General features: G+C 56.1%; 1 protein-coding gene across 1 annotated transcript in view; it reads left to right on the top strand.

Moving 5' to 3' along the window:
* Positions 1 to 21229, top strand: part of AGRN (agrin) — a 66364-nt gene that overhangs the window by 18803 nt on the left and 26332 nt on the right. The window contains 6 exon segments of the mRNA XM_059487567.1: positions 8883 to 8930; positions 11985 to 12200; positions 13045 to 13269; positions 14184 to 14408; positions 15171 to 15377; positions 20022 to 20243. Coding sequence (XP_059343550.1) covers positions 8883 to 8930; positions 11985 to 12200; positions 13045 to 13269; positions 14184 to 14408; positions 15171 to 15377; positions 20022 to 20243 — 1143 coding nt within the window.

The raw sequence follows: 21229 nt of genomic DNA, 5'->3' as shown, positions 1-21229 counted from the left end.
TGGTGACAACAGCTCCTGTGCCAGGCACAGCTCCGGGAGCGTGGCCCTGATGTGGCACCGGGCACTGTGCCGCTGTGCCCAGGGCGACAGTCAGAGCTGACACCCCCCAGCAAACAGGAATGTCCCCAAAACCACGGCAACCAGCCCTGCTGTGTCCCCCTGGTGTCCCCTGGGGACAGTTCCTTCCTGTCATGGGAAATGTCCCCAAAACCACAGCAGCCAGCCCTGCTGTCCCCTCCTTGTGCCCTGGTGTCCCCTGGGGCAGTTCCTCCCTGGCAGGTGGCAGAGGGGGCTTGGGGAGGAGCAAAGCTTGGGGGCTGCTCCTGATTTTCCTGCTTCTAACCTGATTTCTTCTCTCCTTTTTCTCCTCCTCTGCTTTCTAAAGAACATAGGAAGCTTCTGGCCGGTAAGTGGTGGGGCTAAAAAATAAAAACCCAAAATTGCCATTTTCTCCATCCACCATCAGCCTGGCTGGCCTCGTCCCTGTCATCCTCATCCCTCGGGATGTGCTGGAGCAATGGGAGCTCCTCACCTCGTGCTTGCCTCATCCTCCTCTCCATCCTCACCTGGTGCTTCCCTCATCTTCCTCTCCATCCTCACCTGGTGCTTCCCTCATCTTCCTCTCCATCCTCACCTCGTGCTTGCCTCATCCTCCTCTCCATCCTCACCTGGTGCTTCCCTCATCTTCCTCTCCATCCTCACCTGGTGATTCCCTCATCTTCCTCTCCATCCCCACCTGGTGATTCCCTCATCTTCCTCTCCATCCTCAGCCTCTCACCTCCACCAGCGGCCTGGGAGGGCGGGCACTGGGGCAAACTGGGAGCACTGGGCAAGGTTGGGGCATTGCTGAGATCCAGGGAATTCCTGTCCTGCTCCTGGCTGCGCTGGGGAGCTCCAGGTGTGCAGGAATTCCTTGGGAAATTTCAGGGAAAAGCAAAGAGAGGCAGGGATGGGTTTAAGCTGGAGGAGGGAGGGTTTAGACTTGATAGAATAAATAGAATAAATTTTAACAGTGAGGGTGGTAAACGCTGGCATAAATAGAAATATAAATAGAATAAATTTTAACAGTGAGGGTGGTAAACACTGGCACTGGTGCCCAGAGGAGCTGGCACATCCCTGGAAGTGCCCAGGGCCAGGTTGGACAAGGTTTGGGTGCCAAAGGAGCTGAGGAGAAGGGATTGAACCAGGAGTACCCCAAATTTGGGGCTGGAGCTGCTCCCTTTCCCTTCTCTGCTCACCCCAGGACTTTTGGGACCATTTTTTGGAGTGGTATGGGACAAAGCAGTGCCAGCTCTGCCCTTGGGTGCCAGAGGAACTGAGGAGAAGGGATTGAACCAGGACTGCCCCAAATTTGGGGCTGGAGCTGCTCCCCTTCCCTTCTCTGCTCACCCCAGGACCTTTGGGCTCACTGCCAGCCCAAAGCAGCTTTTTGGGGTGGTGCGGGGTGGGACGAGGCTGTGCCAGCCCAGCTGCCCCTCGTTCCAGAGGACCTGAGGGAATTGAAGCAGCCCCAGCTGTGGAGGGAGCTGATAAAGCCGGATTTCCTCGCTGATCCCGAGGGATGGGCTGGGAATGAGCCCCGCTGCCAGGGGGGACACGGGGACCCGGGGAGGAGCACAGGGACATTTCCCGAGCCCACAGCATCCTCTGCTGGCTGCTGCTTCCCGATCCCCGCGGAACCGGGAACCCGGGTGCTTCCCGTGCCATTCCCGGTGCCAGGGGTGCCACCGCGGCGGGAGCAGGGCAGCAGCCGGGGCTGGCTGTCCCGAGCTGGGGCTGGCTGCTCGTGGCTCTCCCGAGCCGCTGCAAAAGGAGCTGGAGTGCTGGGAACGCCGTGCTGTGCCCCGTGCAGCCCCTCTGGGTGCGATGGGCAAGGGCTGGAAGGGTCCTGTGTGTCCCTCTGTGCGTCCCCCGGTTGTCCCCTCCTCTGCGCGGGTCTGTGGAACTGCTCCGGGCTCTGCCCCGCTCCCTCTGGAGCTCCTGGCGGCGGGAGAGGCTCGGTGACGGCGGCAGGTGGCGGTGCGAGCCCGCCGAGCAGCGCAGCTTCCCCTCCGGGCGGCGCCGGGCTGCGCTCCCGGAGCGTCGCGGGGGCACGGGGGACAGCACCGGGGGTGTCACCGGCACGGCCCTGCTCTGTCCCGGCCTCTCTTGGGGACGGGGGACAGCACCGGGGGGGTGTCATGGTCACTGCTCCGTCCTGGCTGCTCTTGGGGACAGGGGACAGCACCGGGGGTGTCACGGTCACTGCTCTGTCCTGGCTGCTCTTGGGGACAGGGGACAGCACCGGGGGTGTCACGGTCACTGCTCTGCTGCGTCCTGGCTGCTGTGGCGCAGTGTTGGATCTGCTTGGCCAAAGTTCTTCAGTGGGGGAAAAATCCTCTTTTTCAGAGGCAGCGCTCTGGGAGTGGCAGCGTTTATTGGGAATGCGTTTTGGGAATGTTTCATGGGGAAAAAACCCTTTTTTTGAAGAGGCAGCGCTTATCCAGCCCTCCAGGAGGGGCAGCGTTTACTGGGAGCGCGTCTTGGGAATGTTTCCTGGGAATGGTGTGAATTACCATCCCCACCCCTCCCCGCACACGCCAGCCCCGCTCCCTCCTCTCCCGCCGAGAGCCCCTAAAAGCTCTTTATTCCCCTAAAAGCTCTTTATTCCTTTAAAAGCTCTCTATTTCCAGGCGCTGCTCAGCGGGGAGTCAAGCTGGGTCCTGCCAAGTGTTAAATGAAATAATTAAAATCCCCGCTTTCCCCCCCCTTTCCCCGCTCCTCTCTCCGGTAATTAGCCGGGAAAAACTGCGGGCGGGGATGGGGAAAGGGAGAAGGAGCGAGCGCCTTTCGCAGGCTCCCTCCTCCTCCTCCTCCTCCTCCTCCTCCTCCTCCTCCTGCTCCTGCTCCTGCTCCTGCTCCTGCCTCGGGGAGGAAGCGCGGAGCGCTCGGCAGGCCCTGGGCGCTGCCAGATAAATCCCAATTAGCTCCCTGCCAAACAGGATTAGCGGGAAGGCAGCCAGGTGGGGAATCAGCCTGGCAACAGCAGGAGCCGCGCCTCGGAGGGCGTGACTGACAGCTGTCAATCATCCTCCCGAGCAGCAGATCGGGGTTTTGGGAGCTGGGAGGAACGGGAGGGAATTTAAGCTCAAGCTCAGGCTGCTGCTCCCATGGAGCAGCATATATATTCTATATATAATATACATAGTCTCTCTTTATATATATAATAGACTATATATATTCTATTATATATAGAATATACATATATAATATATATTATTATATTATATATTATATATGTCAATTATATAATAGATATTTATAGATAATATATACATTATAGATATATATTACTACATATAGAATATTATAGATATATAATAATATATATCTATTATATTCTATATATTATATAGAATATATAATATTCTGTATATTCTATTATATATTCTATATATAATAGAATATATATAATGTATATTCCTGCCAGCCCAGGAATTTATAGAAAATATATTTATATATTCTATTATATATATAGATCAATATAGAATCTGTATAGAATCTATATATCTGTATTTCAGGAGTTTTGGGATAACCCCTCCCTGCTGTCCTTAGCCCCCCCTGTCACCCTCCTGTCACCCTCTGGCCCGGCTGTGACACCTGAATTGGCTCTCCCAGCTGTGCCTTCTGGAGCCAAAGGTGACTTTTACGTCCTTTGTTTTTGCTTTTATGGCCTCTTTTTGCTTCTATGGTTATTTTGACTTTTATGGCCATTTAGGCTTTTATGGCCATTTTGGTTTTTTTTTTTTCTTTTTTGCCTTTTTGCTCTCTTTACTTTTTTTTTTTACTTTCTGGCCTTTTTTGCTCGGCGATCTCTTGCTGGGTTCTCCTTCCTGGCTGAGGTGACAGGCCAGGAACACACCTGGCTGGGTGTCCCTGGCTGGCCGAGGGAGCAGGTGACACTGTCCTGTGCCTGCTGTCAGTGTCACCAGAGAGGTGGCAGCTGGGTGGCTCTGGGGACAGGGACACCGATGGACCCCTAAGTCACTCTCATTGTCACCAGAGAGGTGGCACCTCTGGGACAGGGACACTGATGGACCCCAAAGTGACCCCACTGGGGTCACAGCAGGGCAAAGGGACCCCGAGAGTGTAAGATGCCATGCCAAACCCCAGAGGGACACAGTGTTTGGGATTCCCAGGAGGGTGAGGAGCCAGCGTGTCCCTGCTGGGGCTGGGGACACAAAAGCTGCCCCTCAAAGTGGCCCCGCAGGGGACAGGGAGGGACGTGGCTGATTTGCATGTGAAAGCAGCTCGGGGAGGAGGCAAAGCTCGGTTCCCTCTGGGAATTGTTCACAGCCGGGGCTGGGCCCTACCCTGGGGCTGTGGAGGGGACAGGGATGGGCACAGAGTGGTGACAGCAGGGCAGGAATTGGGCCCCTGTGGCACAGGAAGGGTGGAGGGGCTGGGACGGGAAGGATGGAAGGGGAAAACATGGGAAGGATGCAGGAGCAGCAGAAGGATGCAGGAGCTGGGTTGGGAAGGATGCAAGAACAAACAGGAGAAGAATGCAGGAAAAGGCACTGAAGGATGCAGGAGCAGCAGAAGGATGCAGGGAGCACGGCAGGTTTAAAGAAGAGCAATCTCCTGGATGTGACTTTGGTTTTTCCCCCTTTTTTTTCTGATTTTTTCCTTGGATTTGCACCTCAGGATGCTCCCAGCCCTCGGAGAGGACCAGGGGGGTTTGTGGGGTGGCTGGGGGGCAATTTGTGCCCATCCCACAGGGAGCTCCTGCAGGGGGGCCCTGCCCTGCTGGGGACCACCCAGTGTCCCCCCGTGTCCCCGTGGGAGGGGAGGATTCTTTAATCTCTGTGTCCCTGGGGCTGCAGGTGCATTGCCTGGGTGAGGTGGGAAGGATTCTTGGGAGGGCTGGGAGCAGAACCTGCCCCTGGTGAAGGTTTTTGTCCCGAGTTGTTGCTTTTGGGAGGAGCAGGGAGCAGGAATCCAGTGGGGAGCAGGAACTGTGAGCAGCCTCCAGAGCTGCCTCGATGGAGCCACAGCCCCCAGACCCCCAGAGGGAGAAGGGGAGGGAATGTTTGTGTTCTGCCATCCTGGCAGAGCCTCCACCCGAGGCAGGGCAGGGCGAGCTCCTGGGTTTGTGTTTGGGGCAGCAGCTCCCAGCCCATTGTTGGACCTTCACCTTCCTCTGGCTTCCACGCAGCCCTGCTGGTGGCACCTTCCCCATCCGAGAGGGATGCAGGAACAGCCCGCAGGGTTGGAGCAGTTCCATCCCTGCTCCTTTTTCCCGGCTGGTTTTGGGGAGCCTGTGCCGGTAACACCCTAAAAATAACCGGGTTTTCTCCTGCTGCTCTTTCAGGCTGGTTTTGGGGAGCCTGTGCTGATAACACCCTAAAAACAATAACCGGGTTTTTCCATGCTGCTCTGCCATCCCCGGGGGTCTCTCGGGGGGCGATGCCGGCAGAGGTGCGGGCAGCCGGAGGGGCTGAGCCCCCTCTCGCCTATCGCACCCCTCCGTGCTGATCCCGGGGGTCCTGGGGAGGGTCCCCCGCCCTTCCCTCGCCACGCCCGGGTGGGGAGCGGTTCCTGCGCGACCCCCGCCGCCCCCGCCCTTTGTGTGCGCCGCGCCCCTGCGCCCCCGCGCCCCTTTGTTGGCTCGCCGGGGTCGGGCGGAGGGAGGGAGAGGAGGGTGGGGAGGGAAGGAGGGAGGGATGCGGGGCGGGGGCAGCTCCGGGCTCGCTCCGCGCTGCCGCTCCCTTGTCTGATGCTGCGCGGCCCCTTCCCCGCGCGGGGGGCGCACGGAGACCACCAGGAATAGGATCCACCTCCCACCCATCCATCCCACCCACCCATCCTCCCACCCACCCATCCCATCTCATCCATCCCAGCCGCTCCATGCCGCCGAGCCGCGCTCCGCCCGGGAGGCACCGGCATGTCCGAGCGGCGCCAGGCGGGCACTGAGCCGGGCCGAACCGAGCCGGGCCCCCGCCCGCCGGGCCGAGCCTCGGCTGGGTCCTGGAGAGCCGGGCTGGCCTGGGGAGGCAGCGGGGATGGAGCTGAGAGGAGCCTCGGAGGGAGAGAGGGAGTGTCTGCCTTGGGCTGAGCGCGGCGCGGCTGAGCCGCAGCCCTGAATGCTCGGGCTGCTCCCGAATCCTCGGGCTGAGCCCGGAATCCTCGGGCTGATCCTGGAATCCTCGGTCTGATCCTGGAATCCTCGGGCTGATCCTGGAATTCTCAGGCTGCTCCCGAATCCTTGTGCTGCTCCCGGAATCTTGGCTGCTCCCAGAATCCTTGGACTGATCCTGGAATTTTGAGATTCTCCCGGAATCCTTGGGCTGTTCCTGCAATCCTTGTGATGCTCCTGGAATCCTTGGGCTGCTCTCGAATCTTGGCTGCTCCTGGAATTTTGGGTTTTCTCTGGGAATCCTTTGGGCTGCTCCTGGAAACTTGGCCACTCCCAGAATTTTGGGTTTCTCCCGGAATTTTGGCCGCTCCCAGCTGTGAGGACCTGCAGAGGGTCAGAGGCTGCCGGACGTGTCCTGGAGGAGCCGCTGGACAGCGGAGGGAGCTCTGTGTGCCCCGAGTGAGACTGGCGAGGATCTGAGAGGTGATCCTGGGGGTTCCCAGAGATTATCCTGAAGGATCTGAGAGGATATCCCAGAGAATCTAAGAGGTGATCCTGGGGGACCTGAGAGGACATCGTGGAGGATCTCAGCAGTTATCCTTGAGGATCCTAGAAGATATCCCAGAGGATCTCAGCAGTTATCCCAGAAGATAGCCCAGAGGATCTGAGAGGTTATCCTGGAGGATCTCAGCCGTTATCCCAGAGAACAGCAATATTCCCAAGCCTGGGAGCACTCCTGTGCTGGCACTGTCCCTGTCCCAGCTCTGCTCCTGCTGTCACATTCCCACCGTTCCCAGCCCGGCGTGTCCTTGTCCTGCTGGGCTCAGCCACGGATTTGGAGCCCTCGGCGCCAGGATTTTGGTTTGCTTTCCGGGCATTTTGGTTTCCTTTCTGGGCATTTTGGCTTGCTGTCTGCGAGCACCCATGGATTGACACCTCGGGGCTGGCTGAGTGTCCCTGTGCCTCCATAGCTGTCCCCAAGCTGTCCCCAAGGCCACGCCTCTGCCATGGCACCGCCGGGCACAGAGTCCTGAAGGTGCCCCCACCCTGCTGCCAGCCGAGATGGGAACCTCTGGGAAAACCTAAACTGCCAAAAGCACGCGGGGGCAAGGACAGGGATCCCTGCGAGCCTGGGGGTGCCCAGCATGACAGCGTGCCAGTACCCCATGGCGCCGGGGGCCCTGGAGCGGGACCGGCTCTACCAGCACAAGGTGTCCCTGGTGGTGAGGTATTTCATGATCCCCTGCAACATCTGCCTCATCCTGCTGGCCACCTCCACGCTGGGATTCGCCGTGCTGCTCTTCCTCAATAACTGTAGGTGTCCCTGAGCGGGCAGGATGGATCCCAGGGTCACCAGGCTGGGCTCCTCCCGGAGCTCCTGGCTGCCCTGGGGACAGTCCTGGGATTGGGGGTGCCCTGGGGACAATCCCAGCATTGGGGCAGCCTTGGGGACAATTCCAGCATTGGGGCTGCCTTGGGGACAATCCCGGATTGGCAGCTCCCTGTCCCACTTTTCCCTGGCAGGGAAGAGGGAGCAGAGCTGTGAGGGTGGCTCTGCGTGGGCCAGGACAGCTCCCACCTGCTGCTGCTGCTGCTGGCAGCTCCATCCCTAATCTGGGTGGGGATCCGGGAATGGAGGATTTGGGAAGGGCTGGTGACGATCCAGGGGATGTGAGGATTTGGGAAGGGCTGGTGCAGGTGATGATTTGGGGGATGTGAGGGTTTGGGAAGGGCTGGTGATGACTGGGAGATGTGAGGATCTGGAAGGGCTGGTGCAAATGATGATATGGGGGTTGTGAGAATTTGGGAAGGGCTAGAGATGACTGGGGGGATGTGAGGATTTGGAAAGGCTGGTGCAAGTGTTGATTGTGGGATGTGAGGATTTGGAAAGGGCAGGAGATGATCCAGGGGAGGGCAGGGTTTATAAAAGGGCTGGTGATGATCCAGGGGATCTGAGGATTTGGAAGGGCTGGTGCAGGTGATGATTGTGGGATGTGAGTATTTGGAAAGGGCTGGTGATGATCTGGGGAATGTGAGGATTTGGGAAGGGCTGGAGATGATTGGGAGATGTGAGGATCTGGAAGGGCTGGTGCAAATGATGACTGTGGGATGTGAGGATTTGGAAGGGCAGGAGTGATGCAGGGGGCTGCAGCATTCCTGCTCTGGGCTGAGCTGCTGGCTGCGTGCCCAGGTGTGTGTGGGGTGTGATCCACAGCAGGATTGGCCCCAGAGCCCCCAGGAGATGGGGCAGGGCAGGCTGGGGCAGGTCCAGCCCTGCCAGGACTGGGGGCTGCTCCCAGAGAGGCTCCCCTGGTACCTGGGGCTGCCCCAAACTGGCTTTGGGGGGATCCTGGGACCTCCTGGGAGCCAGATCTGCTCATGGAGGGGTGAAGCAGCATCCCAAGGAACCCATGACAGCTCCATTGGGACCTGGGGCTGCCCCAAACTGGCTTTGGGGGGATCCTGGGACCTCCTGGGACCTCCTGGGAGCCAGACCTGCTCAAGGAGGGGTAAACACCATCCCAAAAAGGGCTGGGAGCAGGGTTGTGCCTGAGGAACCCATGACAGCTCCATCAGTACCTGGGGCTGTCCCAAACTGGGTTTGGGTGATCCTGCCTCCCCTTCCTGCCATTCCCTCCTGCTTCCAGGAGCTCCTGGGAGCCAAATCTCCTCAAGGAGGGGTGAAACTCCATCCCAAAAAGGGCTGGGGCAGGGTTGTGCCCGAGGAACCCGTGACAGCTCCCTGGTTTTTGTTTCCTTGCAGACAAACCCAACAGTTACTTCACGCAGACGCCGACGCCGCCGCGGGATGGTGAGTGCAGTGTCCCCAGTGTCCCCAAAGCCCTGAAACCCCTGGGGCTGAGTGTCCCCAAAGCCCTGGGGCTGAGTGTCCCCAAAGCCCTGGGGCTGAGTGCAGAGTGTCCCCAAACCTCTCAGTGCTCCCATTTTCCAGGGAATTTTTTAGGATGCAGGATTTGTGTGAGGAAGGAAAGCAGGTGCCTCTCATTGCCCCCTTTTTCCAGGAGCTTTCCTGGGAATTCAGGATTTTGGTGAGCAGGGGATGCAGGAGCCCCTTAGTGCTCCCTTTTCCCAGATATTTTCCTGGCTGGAAGCAGGGAAGGGCTGCAAAAGGTGAATTTCTGCAGCCTTGCATTTTCTCCCACCTTTCCTCTGGTTTCACAGAGAACTTTGGGTTTGGTTTTTTGGTTTTTTTTTTTATTTTTTTCTTTGTGAGGTTCTTATCAGCTTCAGGAGCTGCTGGATGCAGGGCAGGCAAGCCCAGGCTGAGATAAAACCATCACAGGAGCTTTGTTCCCTTTTTAAAACCAGGCTTAAACCCCCTGCCTTTGCTGGCAGCTCTTCCCCCACCTCCACGTGCGCAGATAAGAGCCCAGCAAACAGAAAACAGCAGCCAATTAATAACCTGCTTGTTGCCTTTTAAAAATTATTATTTTATATTTTTTCCCTCATTTTTGCCTCCCCTGCTGGGGGTGGGGGAAAAAAGGATGTGAGATAAAATGTGATTAGTCTATAATTGGCCCGGGGAAAGGCATCTCGAGCGAAAAATAAACCCCCACGTGGGTGGAACTCCTTGCTCAGGGCTCCAAAACATGAGCAGCCCGGCCCAGGCAGATGCCAGACCTCCAGAAGATCCCACAGGAGATGGAGAAGGGCCCGTTCTGGGGGGTCCAGGGTGTAGGAGGGGTTTGGGGGGTGCAGGGGACACAGGGAGGGGATGGGTTTGTGCTGGTTGTGTGCCTGGGGTGGGCTTGGTGTGGTTTGGGACAAGGTTTGGGCTGGGAGAAGGCTGGGATTTGGATGAGGTTTGCTCAGGAGCTGGGGGATCAAGGGTTGGATGAACCTGGGGGTTTGGGGAGGTCCCTTCCCCTCCCAAAGCTGGGCAGGGTCACTGTCCAGCCTAACAAAGCCAGGGCTCAGGTTTGGGGTGAAGGAAGGGGCTCCTCCTCGCTCCCCACCCTGGGTGATGCGATGAATATTTGAATTTCAATGGGGCGGGGCTGAATATTTGAATATTGATTGGGCAGGGCTGAATATTTGAATATTGATGAGCAGGGCTGGGTGGGGGACAGGAGCACCAGCCCAGCTGCTCTCCATGGCAACGGGCACCTCACCCAGCCCAAATTAATTAATGCTCACCCCAAATTAATTAATTAATGCCCAGTCCGAATTATTAATGCTCACCCCAAATTAATGCCCAGCCCAAATTAATTAATGCCCAGCCCTTCCATTCCCACTGCCCCTTTTGGGCACAAGGGTTTTTTTGCCAATATAAGGGGTTTTTTGAGCACAGTAAATTTAACAGATCAACCAGGTTAAAACAACATAGTTCATCTGTGTGAGTAAACTGCAAACTAAATAATTTAAACCATTCATTCAGATGAATGGGAATAATCCCATTCTCCATTTAAATCTGAAATAGATTTTTACTTTAAATTAAGAATTAACTCTGTGTCTCAGGGCATGGCCATGGCCAAGCCAGCCCCAGCTCCATTCCCACACCCCATTCCCTTCCCTTGGGATGAATCCCACAGTTCCCATCCCCTGGAATTTTTACATCTCATCTGCATTTTAAAAACCCCAAAGCGAGGGAAAGAGCAGCTCTGGGAAGTGCAGGAGAGACTCAGACTCTTCAGAAAATGATGAATCCCTTTAGATACCACTGGGAGAGGAGGAGAATCCTTTTCCTTTTGATTTCCCGGGATTTATGGGATTTATCTCGTGCTGGGGCAGGAGAGGAGGAGAATCCTTTTCCTTTTGATTTCCTGGGATTTATCTCTGGATTTGCAGCTCCAGAATCTCCAGGCAGTCAAAGGCAGACGCCTGGGAATTGAAGTGTAAATGAGGAGTTTGATTTTAGGATTCCTCCTTTCCCTTTTATGTAGGTCAGGCTCTGGTTCTGACGTCTGGGGGGCACTGGGGTACCCTGGGAGGGGGCACTGGGGCAACTGGGGGGCACTGGGGCAGGGAACACCTCCAGGAATGGATGGAGCTGTTGCAGAATGAGCTGTTTGTCAGAGATGAGCCATTTGTTGGGTGCAGGGAAGACTTGGGACTCTCAATATGAGATCAGCAAGCTCTGTTTATTGAAGAGACCATCAGACACTTATACAGCAAGTAATAAGCTCATGAATATTCTGTAATTTACACCATCCATTGGCCACACCACAACATCAGCTCTTCCCCATTCCTTAAGAGTTACATCTCTCTTTTCTCATGTCTCTAGTCTCTCAACCACAGCACTTTGTTATGGTAACACAGCTATGCTCAAGGACAGTGTCCTTGCAGGTGCAAGACTTGGAATTAGCCACGGCCTTGAACTTTTCCCATTCTTAGCTGCTCTCCCAACACGGAGCTGTTCCAGGGAAGGGGGAAATTGGATTTTTAGGGAAAGGTTTGGGGTCCCCTGTGTGTGTGTATCCCTGTGACCCTCATGTGTCCCCATGCCCATGGGATGTCCCTGTGCCCTCAGGGTGCCAGGGGATGCTCTGTGTGTCCCTGTGCCCCCTGTGTGTGTGTCCCTGTACCCATGGGATGTCCCTGTGCCCTCAGGGTGCCAGGGGATGCTCTGTGTGTCCCTGTGCGCCCTGTGTGTGTGTCCCCGTACCCATGGGATGTCCCTGTGCCCTCAGGGTGCCGGGGGATGCTGTGCGGGTTCGGGGCCGTGTGCGAGCGCAGCCCCTCAGAGCCGGGCCAGGCCTCGTGCGTGTGCAGGAAGGGTCCCTGTGCCCCCTGTGTGTGTGTCCCTGTACCCATGGGATGTCTCCATGCCCACAGGGTGCCGGGGGATGCTGTGTGGGGTTTGGTGGGTTTGGTGACCCCTGTGTGTGTGTCCCTGTGCCCTCAGGGTGCCGGGGGATGCTGTGCGGGTTCGGGGCCGTGTGCGAGCGCAGCCCCTCGGAGCCGGGCCAGGCCTCGTGCGTGTGCAGGAAGGGTCCCTGTGCCCCCGTGGTGGCCCCGGTGTGCGGCTCCGACCACTCCACCTACAGCAACGAGTGCGAGCTGGACAGGGCCCAGTGCAACCAGCAGAGGAGGATCAAGGTGGTCAGCAAGGGACCCTGCGGTGAGTGAGGGACCCTGGCTGTCCCCAGGGCGGGCAGGGACACTTCGGGGTGGGCACAGGGCTGGGGGCATCAGAGCCGCTTTGGGTGTCAGGAGAGTGTGGTAAGGAGGAGAAATGGTGGGGAAATGATGGAGAAAGGGTGGGAAAATGATGGAGAAATGATGGCCATGGGCTGGGCCAGGGATGCCAAAGGCTGGGAAGGGAAGCTGAGGAATCACCAGCTCTGCTTTGGAGGTCAGCAGACTGTGATCAGGGGGAAAAGTGATAGAAAAATGATGGGAAATTATCCATTGCTGCTGAATCAGGGCATTTGAAGGGATGGATTTTGGGGATATTGGGATATGTTTGAGTTATTCCATGAGAGAAATGCCCCTGTGCTGCGTTCTCACCAGTGCCGTGCTCTCACCCGTTCCATGCCCTCACCGTGTCCCCTCCTGTGTCCCTCAGGCTCCAAGGATCTACTGAAGCTGTGGAAAATTATCCATTACTGTTAGATGGCGACATTTAGAGGGATGGATTTTGGGGATATTGGGATATATTGGGGTTATTCCATAAGAAGAACAGGACATCCCGTGCTGCGCTCTCACCCATTCCATGCTCTCACCCGTTCCATGCCCTCACCATGTCCCCTCCTGTGTCCCTCAGGCTCCAAGGATCTACTGAAGCTGTGGAAAATTATCCATTACTGTTAGATGGCGACATTTAGAGGGATGGATTTGGGGGATATTGGGATATATTGAAGTTATTCCATAAGAGGAACAGGACATGCCGTGCCACGCTCTCACCCGTGCCGCGCTCTCACCCGTTCCATGCCCTCACCCGTGTCCCTTCCCGTGTCCCCCAGGCTCCAAAGACCCCTGTGCCGAGGTGACGTGCAGTTTTGGCAGCACGTGTGTCCCCTCCCCTGACGGCCAGGGCGCCAAGTGCGTGTGCCCCTCGTCGTGCAGCGGCGTCCCCGAGAGCCCCGTGTGCGGCAGCGACGGCCGCGACTACCGCAGCCAGTGCCACCTCAACAAGCACGCCTGCGACAAGCAGGAGAACGTCTTCAAGAAGTTCGATGGCCCCTGTGGTGAGCAGGGGCTCCAGTGTCTCGGGGAGGAGGGGGTTAAAAAATATGCCCTTCTGGGGTGAGGGTGTGGGGGGAAGGAGAGGTGGGAGAGCGGAGGAGGAGGGGGGTGGAGGGTCAGGGGGTAGGAAAGGGGTGGTTTGGGCAGGGAAAGGGCAGAAAAGGGTGGTTTGGGTAGAAAAAGGGGTGGTTTGGGCAGTGAAAGGTCACTCTGGGCAGTGAAAGGTCAGTTTGGACAGGAGAAGGTCACTGTGGGCAGTGAAAGGTCACTGTGGTGACAGCTGCTGAGCCAAGAACCAGGCAGTGCTTCCTTCCCTCGGGTGTTTGTGCTCCAGCCCGGCTGACTCCAGCACCGGGGTCAGCTCCTCCTGCTGCTGCCCTGGCCCAGCTTTGGGCCGGGAAATGCTGCTGCTGCTGCTGCCCGGCTTCCCAAAGAGATCCTGGAGCCAAAACATCCCAAACAGCTCCTGGAATCAAAATACCCTGGAATTGGAGCATCCCAAACAGCTCCTGGAGCTAAAATATCCTGGAATTAGAGCATCCTGAACAACTTCTGGAATTAGAGCATCCTGGAGTTGCAGCACCCCAAAAGCAGCTCAGGATGGGGGAAAAGTCGGAGTTTATCCCAGTGCTGTTCCCTTTGGAAATGGGCTCAGTAAGGACTGAGTCCTTAGCAGCACAAAGGAAGATTTTGGGGGCTCTTAGGTTAATGCAGGGATGCAGCAGAGCCTGAGAAGCCCCGGTTTGGGCAGGGAGTGAAGGTGCCAGAGGGCAGGGAGTGACTTTGGGGCCCAAAGGAAGATTTGGGGGCTCCTGGGGAAGGAGCAGAGCCTGGGAAGCGCGGTTTGGGCAGGGTTTGGGCAGGGAGTGACCGTGCCAGAGGGCAGGCAGTGACCCTCCCCTCCCGCCCGTGCCAGACCCGTGCCAGGCCGTGCCGAGCGAGCCGGGCCGCGTGTGCCGGGTGAACCCGCGGACACGGCGGGCGGAGCTGCTGCCCCGGCCCGAGGGCTGTCCCCCGGGCAGGGACCCCGTGTGCGGCGACGACGGCGTCACCTATGAGAGCGAGTGCGCCATGGCCCGCTCGGGCGCCATCCGCGGCATGGACATCCAGAAGGTGCGCTCGGGACAGTGCCAGCCGCAGGGTGAGTGCCCGCCCTCCTCATCCTCCTCATCCTCCTCGCTCGGAGCATCCCTGGGTGCCCAAAGAGACTGCCTAGAACAGAGGCTAGAGGCTGTGTTCTGTTTAAAATAGTAATAGTTCTTTGCTAAATGTATTAATATATTCTTTTTAATATATTCTTTAATTTATCAATATAAAAATATATATTAATATAGATTATATTATTATAGATTATGTACTTTATGTAAAATATAATATTAAATATAGAAGAGCACAATTGTGTTATAATATATAAATATAAGAATATATAAATACACATTATACAATATATTAATAATATAATATAATAATTAAATATATATAGAAATAATAATATTATAATATTAAAAATATAGAAATAAAAGATATATGGTACATTATATATTATATAATACATTATATAGATACACATAGTAAATATATTATATATATTACATATATTTAATATAATGCATAATTGTATAATGTATAATTATAATGCAGTTACATATATTATGTATAATTAGTATAATTTATCATAACACACTGTATATTAATCTAAAAGCCTAAACTTAAGGCTTTTATATTAATATAAGAAAAACATAAAAGTTTAAACCTAAAGCATCAGTACAGAACCTTAAAAGTATTGAAGAAACAAAACTAAAGCATCAGTATGGAACCTGAAAAATATATTAAAAAAATCAGTAGTGAACCTGAAAAGTATTTTTAAAACCCCCACTAACTCCTGCTGTGCCGTGTCGCGCAGACCAGTGCCCGGAGCCGTGCCGGCTGGGCGCGGTGTGCCTGAACCGGCGTGGGGCCGCGCGCTGCTCCTGCGAGCGCATCGCCTGCGACGGCGCCTTCCGGCCCCTGTGCGCGCGCGACGGCCGCACCTACGGCAGCGACTGCCAGCGGCGCCGCGCCGAGTGCCTGCAGCAGCAGCACATCCCCACGCGGCACAGCGGGCCCTGCGGTGAGCACCGGGCACGGCAGCTGGGGGCAATGGGGAGGGTGGGCACCAAGCTGGCCCATGGCCGTGGGCTCATGCGGGCCCTGAGTTGTCCCACAGGGGTAATGTCATGTAGGCGTGGTGGGCCCCCAGTTGTCTTGCAGGGATGATGGTCCCCAAGTTGTCCCACAGGGATCGTGGGCCCCAAGTTGTCCACTAGGGGTGATGTCATGTGGGCATGATGGTCCCCAGATTGTCCTGTAGGGGTGGTGGGCCCCATGTTGTCCCGTGGGGATGGTGGTCTCCAAGTTGTCCTGTAGGGTGTCAGACCCCAAATTGTCCAATGGGGATGCCGTCCCATGGGGATGCTGGTCCCCGAATCATCCCACAGTGATGCTGCTCCCCCTCTCCTGTGGGAATGCTGATCTCCCCCACCCCTGGCCCTTCCAGCCCTCTCCAGGCAGGGTGGCACGCTCAGGGCTGCAGTGGGTGCCCACTGAGCGGTCCCTGGGCTCAGCCTGGCCCGTCCCTGCCCCGTGTTTCTGTCCTTCCAGCAGCCCTGCTGTGTGCACGTCTCCTGTCTCTGTGTGCTGTGTGACACTGGCGACAGCCCTCCGTGTCTGAGCCACGTGTCTGTGACCTCCTGCTGGTTTCTGTTCCCCTCAATCCATGCCATCCATTGCTCCTCCCGGGGTAGTGCCAGTCTCCAAACTCCATCCACGCTCTCCCTTCCATGCCTGCCTGCCTCTCTCCACCAGGAGCTCTTCCCTCTGTGCCCTCTGTGCAGCTCTCACCGTGTCTTTGTCTCGTCTCTAGGAGAAGCTCCCCATGGACCTTTCTCAGCAGGATGGGATAGGATGGGATCCTTAGGAGTGTCCAGGTGTGAGGTTCTCCCCCAGGAAGTGCAGGAGGTTGAAGCAGCCCCTGCACTCGTTTGGATGAGTTACAGGTTGTTCATTCTGGCTCAGTTTGGGTTTCTCCCACCTCTGGAACTGCGTCCTGTTCTTTTAAGCTGATGTTTGATCAGGTATCAGCTGGGCTGAGCCTCCTGAAGTGCTTGGCAATCAGGATCCCACACTGGGGATGTGTTTTGTTGGCTTTGTGCTCCTGCTGGAGGATTTCGAGGCTGCCAGACCCAGCTGCTGGAAAAGAATTTGTCAGGCTCCCAAAAACCCACTCAGAATAATCACAGCTGTTATTTTTAAGCCTCCATTTCTCTATGTTCCTGGTGGGGGAATGGCTGGGAGTCAATCCCCCAGGTTTTCCCTGTGGGAAGGGCTGTGATCCCATCAGGGGGGATTTTTTGCAGCCCTGGCTAGAGGGTTGTATTCTAGAGGCTAGAATATTAATATGTTAATATTAACATCTGGAACATTAATATGTTCTTTTTAATAGATTATTTAATATATCAATAGAAAAGATACATTAATATAGATTATATTATTATAAATTATGCATTTTATATAATGTATAACATATATAGAAAAATATAATAGTATTATAATATATAAATATAAGAATATATAAATACATGTTATACAATATATTAATTATATTATATAATATATTATATGAATCAAATATATAGAACCTGGAAAATATTAAAAAAAATTCCACTGAAGCCTCCCCCTCCCCTGTGCCTCCTTGAGAGGCTGAAAATTCCCAAATTTCTGGGACGAGCAGGGAATTCATGCTGCTCTGAGCATCAGCCACGCATCATTTCCACCGTGTTCCGTGGAAAAGGGCCAGGAGCGGCAGGGTGAGCTCCTGATGCACCTGCCATTCCTCCCTCTCCTTGATTTCAGCTCCCCTCCCTGCTGCCCAGCACACATCTGCTTCCAGGAGCTGCATCCTGGTGGGGCAGGAGCAGAAAATGGGGGAATGGATCAAACCCAGGGCTCTGTCTGCCATGCTGGGGCTGCAGCGTGCCTGTGACGGCCCCAGGCAGCCCTGGAGCCCAGCCCCAGGAGGTGTGGGCGGATTTTTTTAGCCCTGTCAGCTCTGGAAAGGAACAGGAGAAGCTCAGAGCTCAGGGCTGGGGAGCTCATCGTGCCCGGGAGCTGTGGGAAAGCAGAGCTGGGCAAGGGCTTGGCAGCACTTTAACCCCTCTTTAACGAGCACCTGCCTGACAAACCCTGAGCTCTCCCGCCTTTTCCAGCAGCCAGGCCAGGGAGGCAAAGCCAAACAAAACCATCCAAGCCATTAAAAGGGAGGAAAGTGATTGGGAGAACAATTGAAAAACACATTTCACAGGAATTTCTATTTTGTAGCTAGCTGTTAAGAGCTCGCTTGTTTGTTTGTTTTCAGCTCCGGTCTTCATTCAAAAACAAGTATTGCAATTTCAATTGGTAAAATAATAATTGTTGATAAGTATCCATCATCAAATTTATTGGTTTGAACCCCTCTGGGTGCTGCAGCTCAGAAAGAAGGGATGGGGTGAGGCTGGTGTGGCCAGGCGTGAAGGAAAGAAGGAAGAAAAGTGTCTGTAGCTGCATCTGTCTTTTCCTCTCTCTGCTGTCCTCTCTTTCTCTCTCTCTCTTTCCTCTTTTGTCTGTGTCTTGTGTTTTACAGTGTTGCCTGTGTGGAGGAAGGAGTTCTGTCCTGGCACCACCCTCCTGCTCCCTGCCCGGACACCTCAGCTGGGAGCTGCCCCTGCTCCGTGGCCCCTCTCACTGCTCCCACCTGGCCCTAGCTGGGCCTGAGAGCCCCCAGGATGGAGAGCTTGCCCTGGGCTCTGTCCCACCCCTGGCCCCAAACCCTGCTGGAGTGGAAATTGCTCTTGCCCGGTGCCCGCTGTGCCCTCCAGGCAAAGGAGAGTGGGAGCAGAGGTGGGTGCTGGGAGCCCCCCACTCCTCAGCCAGCCCCCCCAGGGCTGCTGCATCACCCTGGATGCTCCTGGTTGATCTTCCCTCTCCTTCTGCTCCCAAATGACCCCATGGCTTCCCCAGATCCTCCTGCCTGGAGCTGTGCTGCCCCAGCTGTGCCGCCCGTGTGTCCTGCTTGTCCCCTGTCCCAGCCCAGGGCTCCCTCCCAGCTCCCTCTGCCAGGCTCACAGGAGCTGGTTCTGCTCGGAATTGGCTCCTCCCTAGGAATGTTCCCTGTGGAATTGGCAGCTCTGTATGGGGGACATGGTTAGGGGACAAAAAAGGGACACAAACGTGGGGGCAGCAGCCCAGGGAGCAATTCCTGGTGCTTGGGAAGAGCTCAGAGCTGCAGGGAAGTTGGGGACAGAGCTGGAGCTGTGTCCTTGCGCCAGAGCTGGAGCTGTGTCCTTGTGCCTGAATTTGGGCACAGAGCTGTGTCCTTGTGCCTGAGCTGCAGTTGGGGACAGAGATGTGTCCTTGTGCCTGAGCTGCAGTTGGGGACAGAGCTGTGTCCTTGTGCCTGCAGTTGGGGACAGAGATGTGTCCTTGTGCCTGAGCTGAATTTGGGGACAGAACTGGAGCTGTGTCCTTGTGCCTGAGCCGAATTTGCGGACAGAGCTGTGTCCTTGTGCCTGAGCTGAGTTTGGGGACAGAGCTGTGTCCTTGTGCCTGAATTTGAGGACTGAGCTGTGTCCCTGTGCCTGAGCTGTCCCCTGTCCCTGTTCCTTTGCAGACCCTGGCCCTAGGCTGGGTTAGGTGGGCAGATCCTGCTCCAGGCCCTTCCTGGCTGCCTGGCACAGGGTGCCACAGAGGTGCCACCGCCGTGCTGGTGCAGGGGAGGTGCCCAGGGCATGCAGAGGGACCTTGCCCAGCTCTCTGCCTGCTGCCAGGGCTGTGCTGTGTCTGCTGTCGCTCCATCTCCTCCAGGCTGCATTGTCTGCCCCCACCTGTGTCCTTGTCCTGTGTCCTTGTCACTGTCCAGCCCAGGTGAACCCCGTGGTGTCCTTCCCTTGTCCCAGAGGGTCACAGGGCAGTGCTGGCTCTGTCCCCAGCAGCACGGCCACCCCTTCCTCAGCTCTGGGTGCTGGGGGGATTCCTGGCTGGGAGCTGGGGTGAGCCCCTGGGCTGTCCTGCCTGCAGGGAGCGGGACACGGCCTCTGCTGGCACTTTGTCACTGCTGGGCATCCCCTGGGGAGGTGGCACTGCTGGGCTGGGGCTGTGCATCCAGGGGGAATCTGGGCTGGGGGAAAGATACAGGGTGTCCCCATCCTTCCCCACAGGAGCTCCCTGGGAAGAGGATGGGGTGGGGATGAGCAGCAGGGTGGAACCAGGTGTGTCCTCCCCAGCCAGCTCCTCTTTGCTGGGAGCAGTGGGATCCCGGGGATGGGAGCTTTTCAGGGAAGGGAGCTTTTCAGAGGGCAATGTGGTTCCAGGGAAGAAGGCAGCTTTTCAGGGAAGGGAGCTTTTCAGGGGGCAGCGGATCCCAGGGAAGGGAGCTGATTTTCAGGCAGCAGTGGATCCCGGCAGTGAGCCCTCCCTGTGGGAGCTCTCTGGAAGGTTCTGCCAGTGCTGCTGCTGCTATCGTTTCTGGCAAGGGGACGCGGTGCCCATCCTGTCCCTGTCCCTGTGCCCATACCTCACCTGTGCCAGGCACGGGGGCCGTGCTGAGCCGGGCATGGCAGGGTGGCAGGAGGGCACAGAGCCCAGCAGCCCTGACACCCACCACGCCTTAGGGTGGGCAGGTGCCCCATGGGGCACTGTGACATCCCGCCCGTGCCAGCCGTGCCATCCCTGTTCCCTGCAGACCTGGGCGCTCCCAGCCCCTGCTTGAGCGTGGAGTGCTCCTTCGGGGCCACGTGCGTGGTGAAGAACCAGGAGGCCGTGTGCGAGTGCCAGCAGCAGTGCCAGGGCCGCTACGACCCCGTGTGCGGCACCGACCAGCGCAGCTACGGCAGCGCCTGCGAGCTGCAGGCCATGGCCTGCCTGCTGCAGAGGGACATCGGCGTCAGGCACAAGGGGCCCTGCGGTGAGACACGGCCAGGGCTGGGATTGGGGTGGCTGTGTCATCAAAGGGACATTGGCATCAGGGACAAGGGGCCCTGCGGTGAGACATGGCCAGGGTGGGACTGGGGTGGCTGTGTCATCAAAGGGACATTGGTGTCAGGGACAAGGGGCCCTGCGGTGAGACACGGCCAGGGCTGGGATTGGGGTGGCTGTGCCCTCAAAAGGGACATCAGCATCCGTTACAGGGGTCCCTGTGGTGAGATTTGGGCTGGGATTGTTGTGTTGTTGTTGTTGTTGGCCTGTGTGTGTCGTCAAAAGGAACACCAGGGTGAAGGACAAAGGATGTGATGAGATTTGGGCAGGGGGATTATTTGTGGTTGTTAAAAGAAAAGCCTCTAGGGCGGGATAAAACCCTCCAGGCCAGGATGAAAATATCCAGGCTGGGATGAAAATGTCCAGGCCAAGATGAAAACCTCCTGGTTGGGATAAAAACCTTCAGGCCAGAATAAAAACCTCTAGACCGGGATAAAAAACACCAGTCCAGGATAAAAACCAGAACAAAAACCTCCAGGCCAGGATAAAACCACCAGGCTAGGATAAAAACCAGGACAAAAAATCCCATTCCAGGATAAAAACCAGAATAAAAACCTCCAGACCAGAATAAAAGCCTCCAGGCCAACAGCAGGAGCTGAGCAGGGGGCTGGTGCCTCCTCCTCCCCCATGCCAAGGCAGCAGCTGCTGTGTGCAGGAGAAAAGCAGGAAAAGCACCTTGGAGCCAAATTCCTGGTGAAATGACTGGCAGGGAGGGAGGGAGGTGTTGGGAGGGGAGGATGAATCAGTGAATCCCCAGGAGTCAGGGGATGTGCTTGCTGCTGTCTCCTGCAAGGAGGGAGAGCTGCTCAGAGAGGGTTTTTCTTTTTGATACAAAATCAAGGTTTTTTGTGCCCCCAGAAAAAAAACAAATGTGAACCTTAATGTGAAGCTCAGAACTACACACGAAAGCAGCAC

Source organism: Ammospiza nelsoni, chromosome 22 (genome assembly GCF_027579445.1).
Source record: "Ammospiza nelsoni isolate bAmmNel1 chromosome 22, bAmmNel1.pri, whole genome shotgun sequence".
In the NCBI taxonomy this organism is placed as follows: domain Eukaryota; kingdom Metazoa; phylum Chordata; class Aves; order Passeriformes; family Passerellidae; genus Ammospiza; species Ammospiza nelsoni.
Note: the sequence above shows the minus strand (reverse complement) of the source record. Positions and strands in the feature narration are given on the sequence as shown.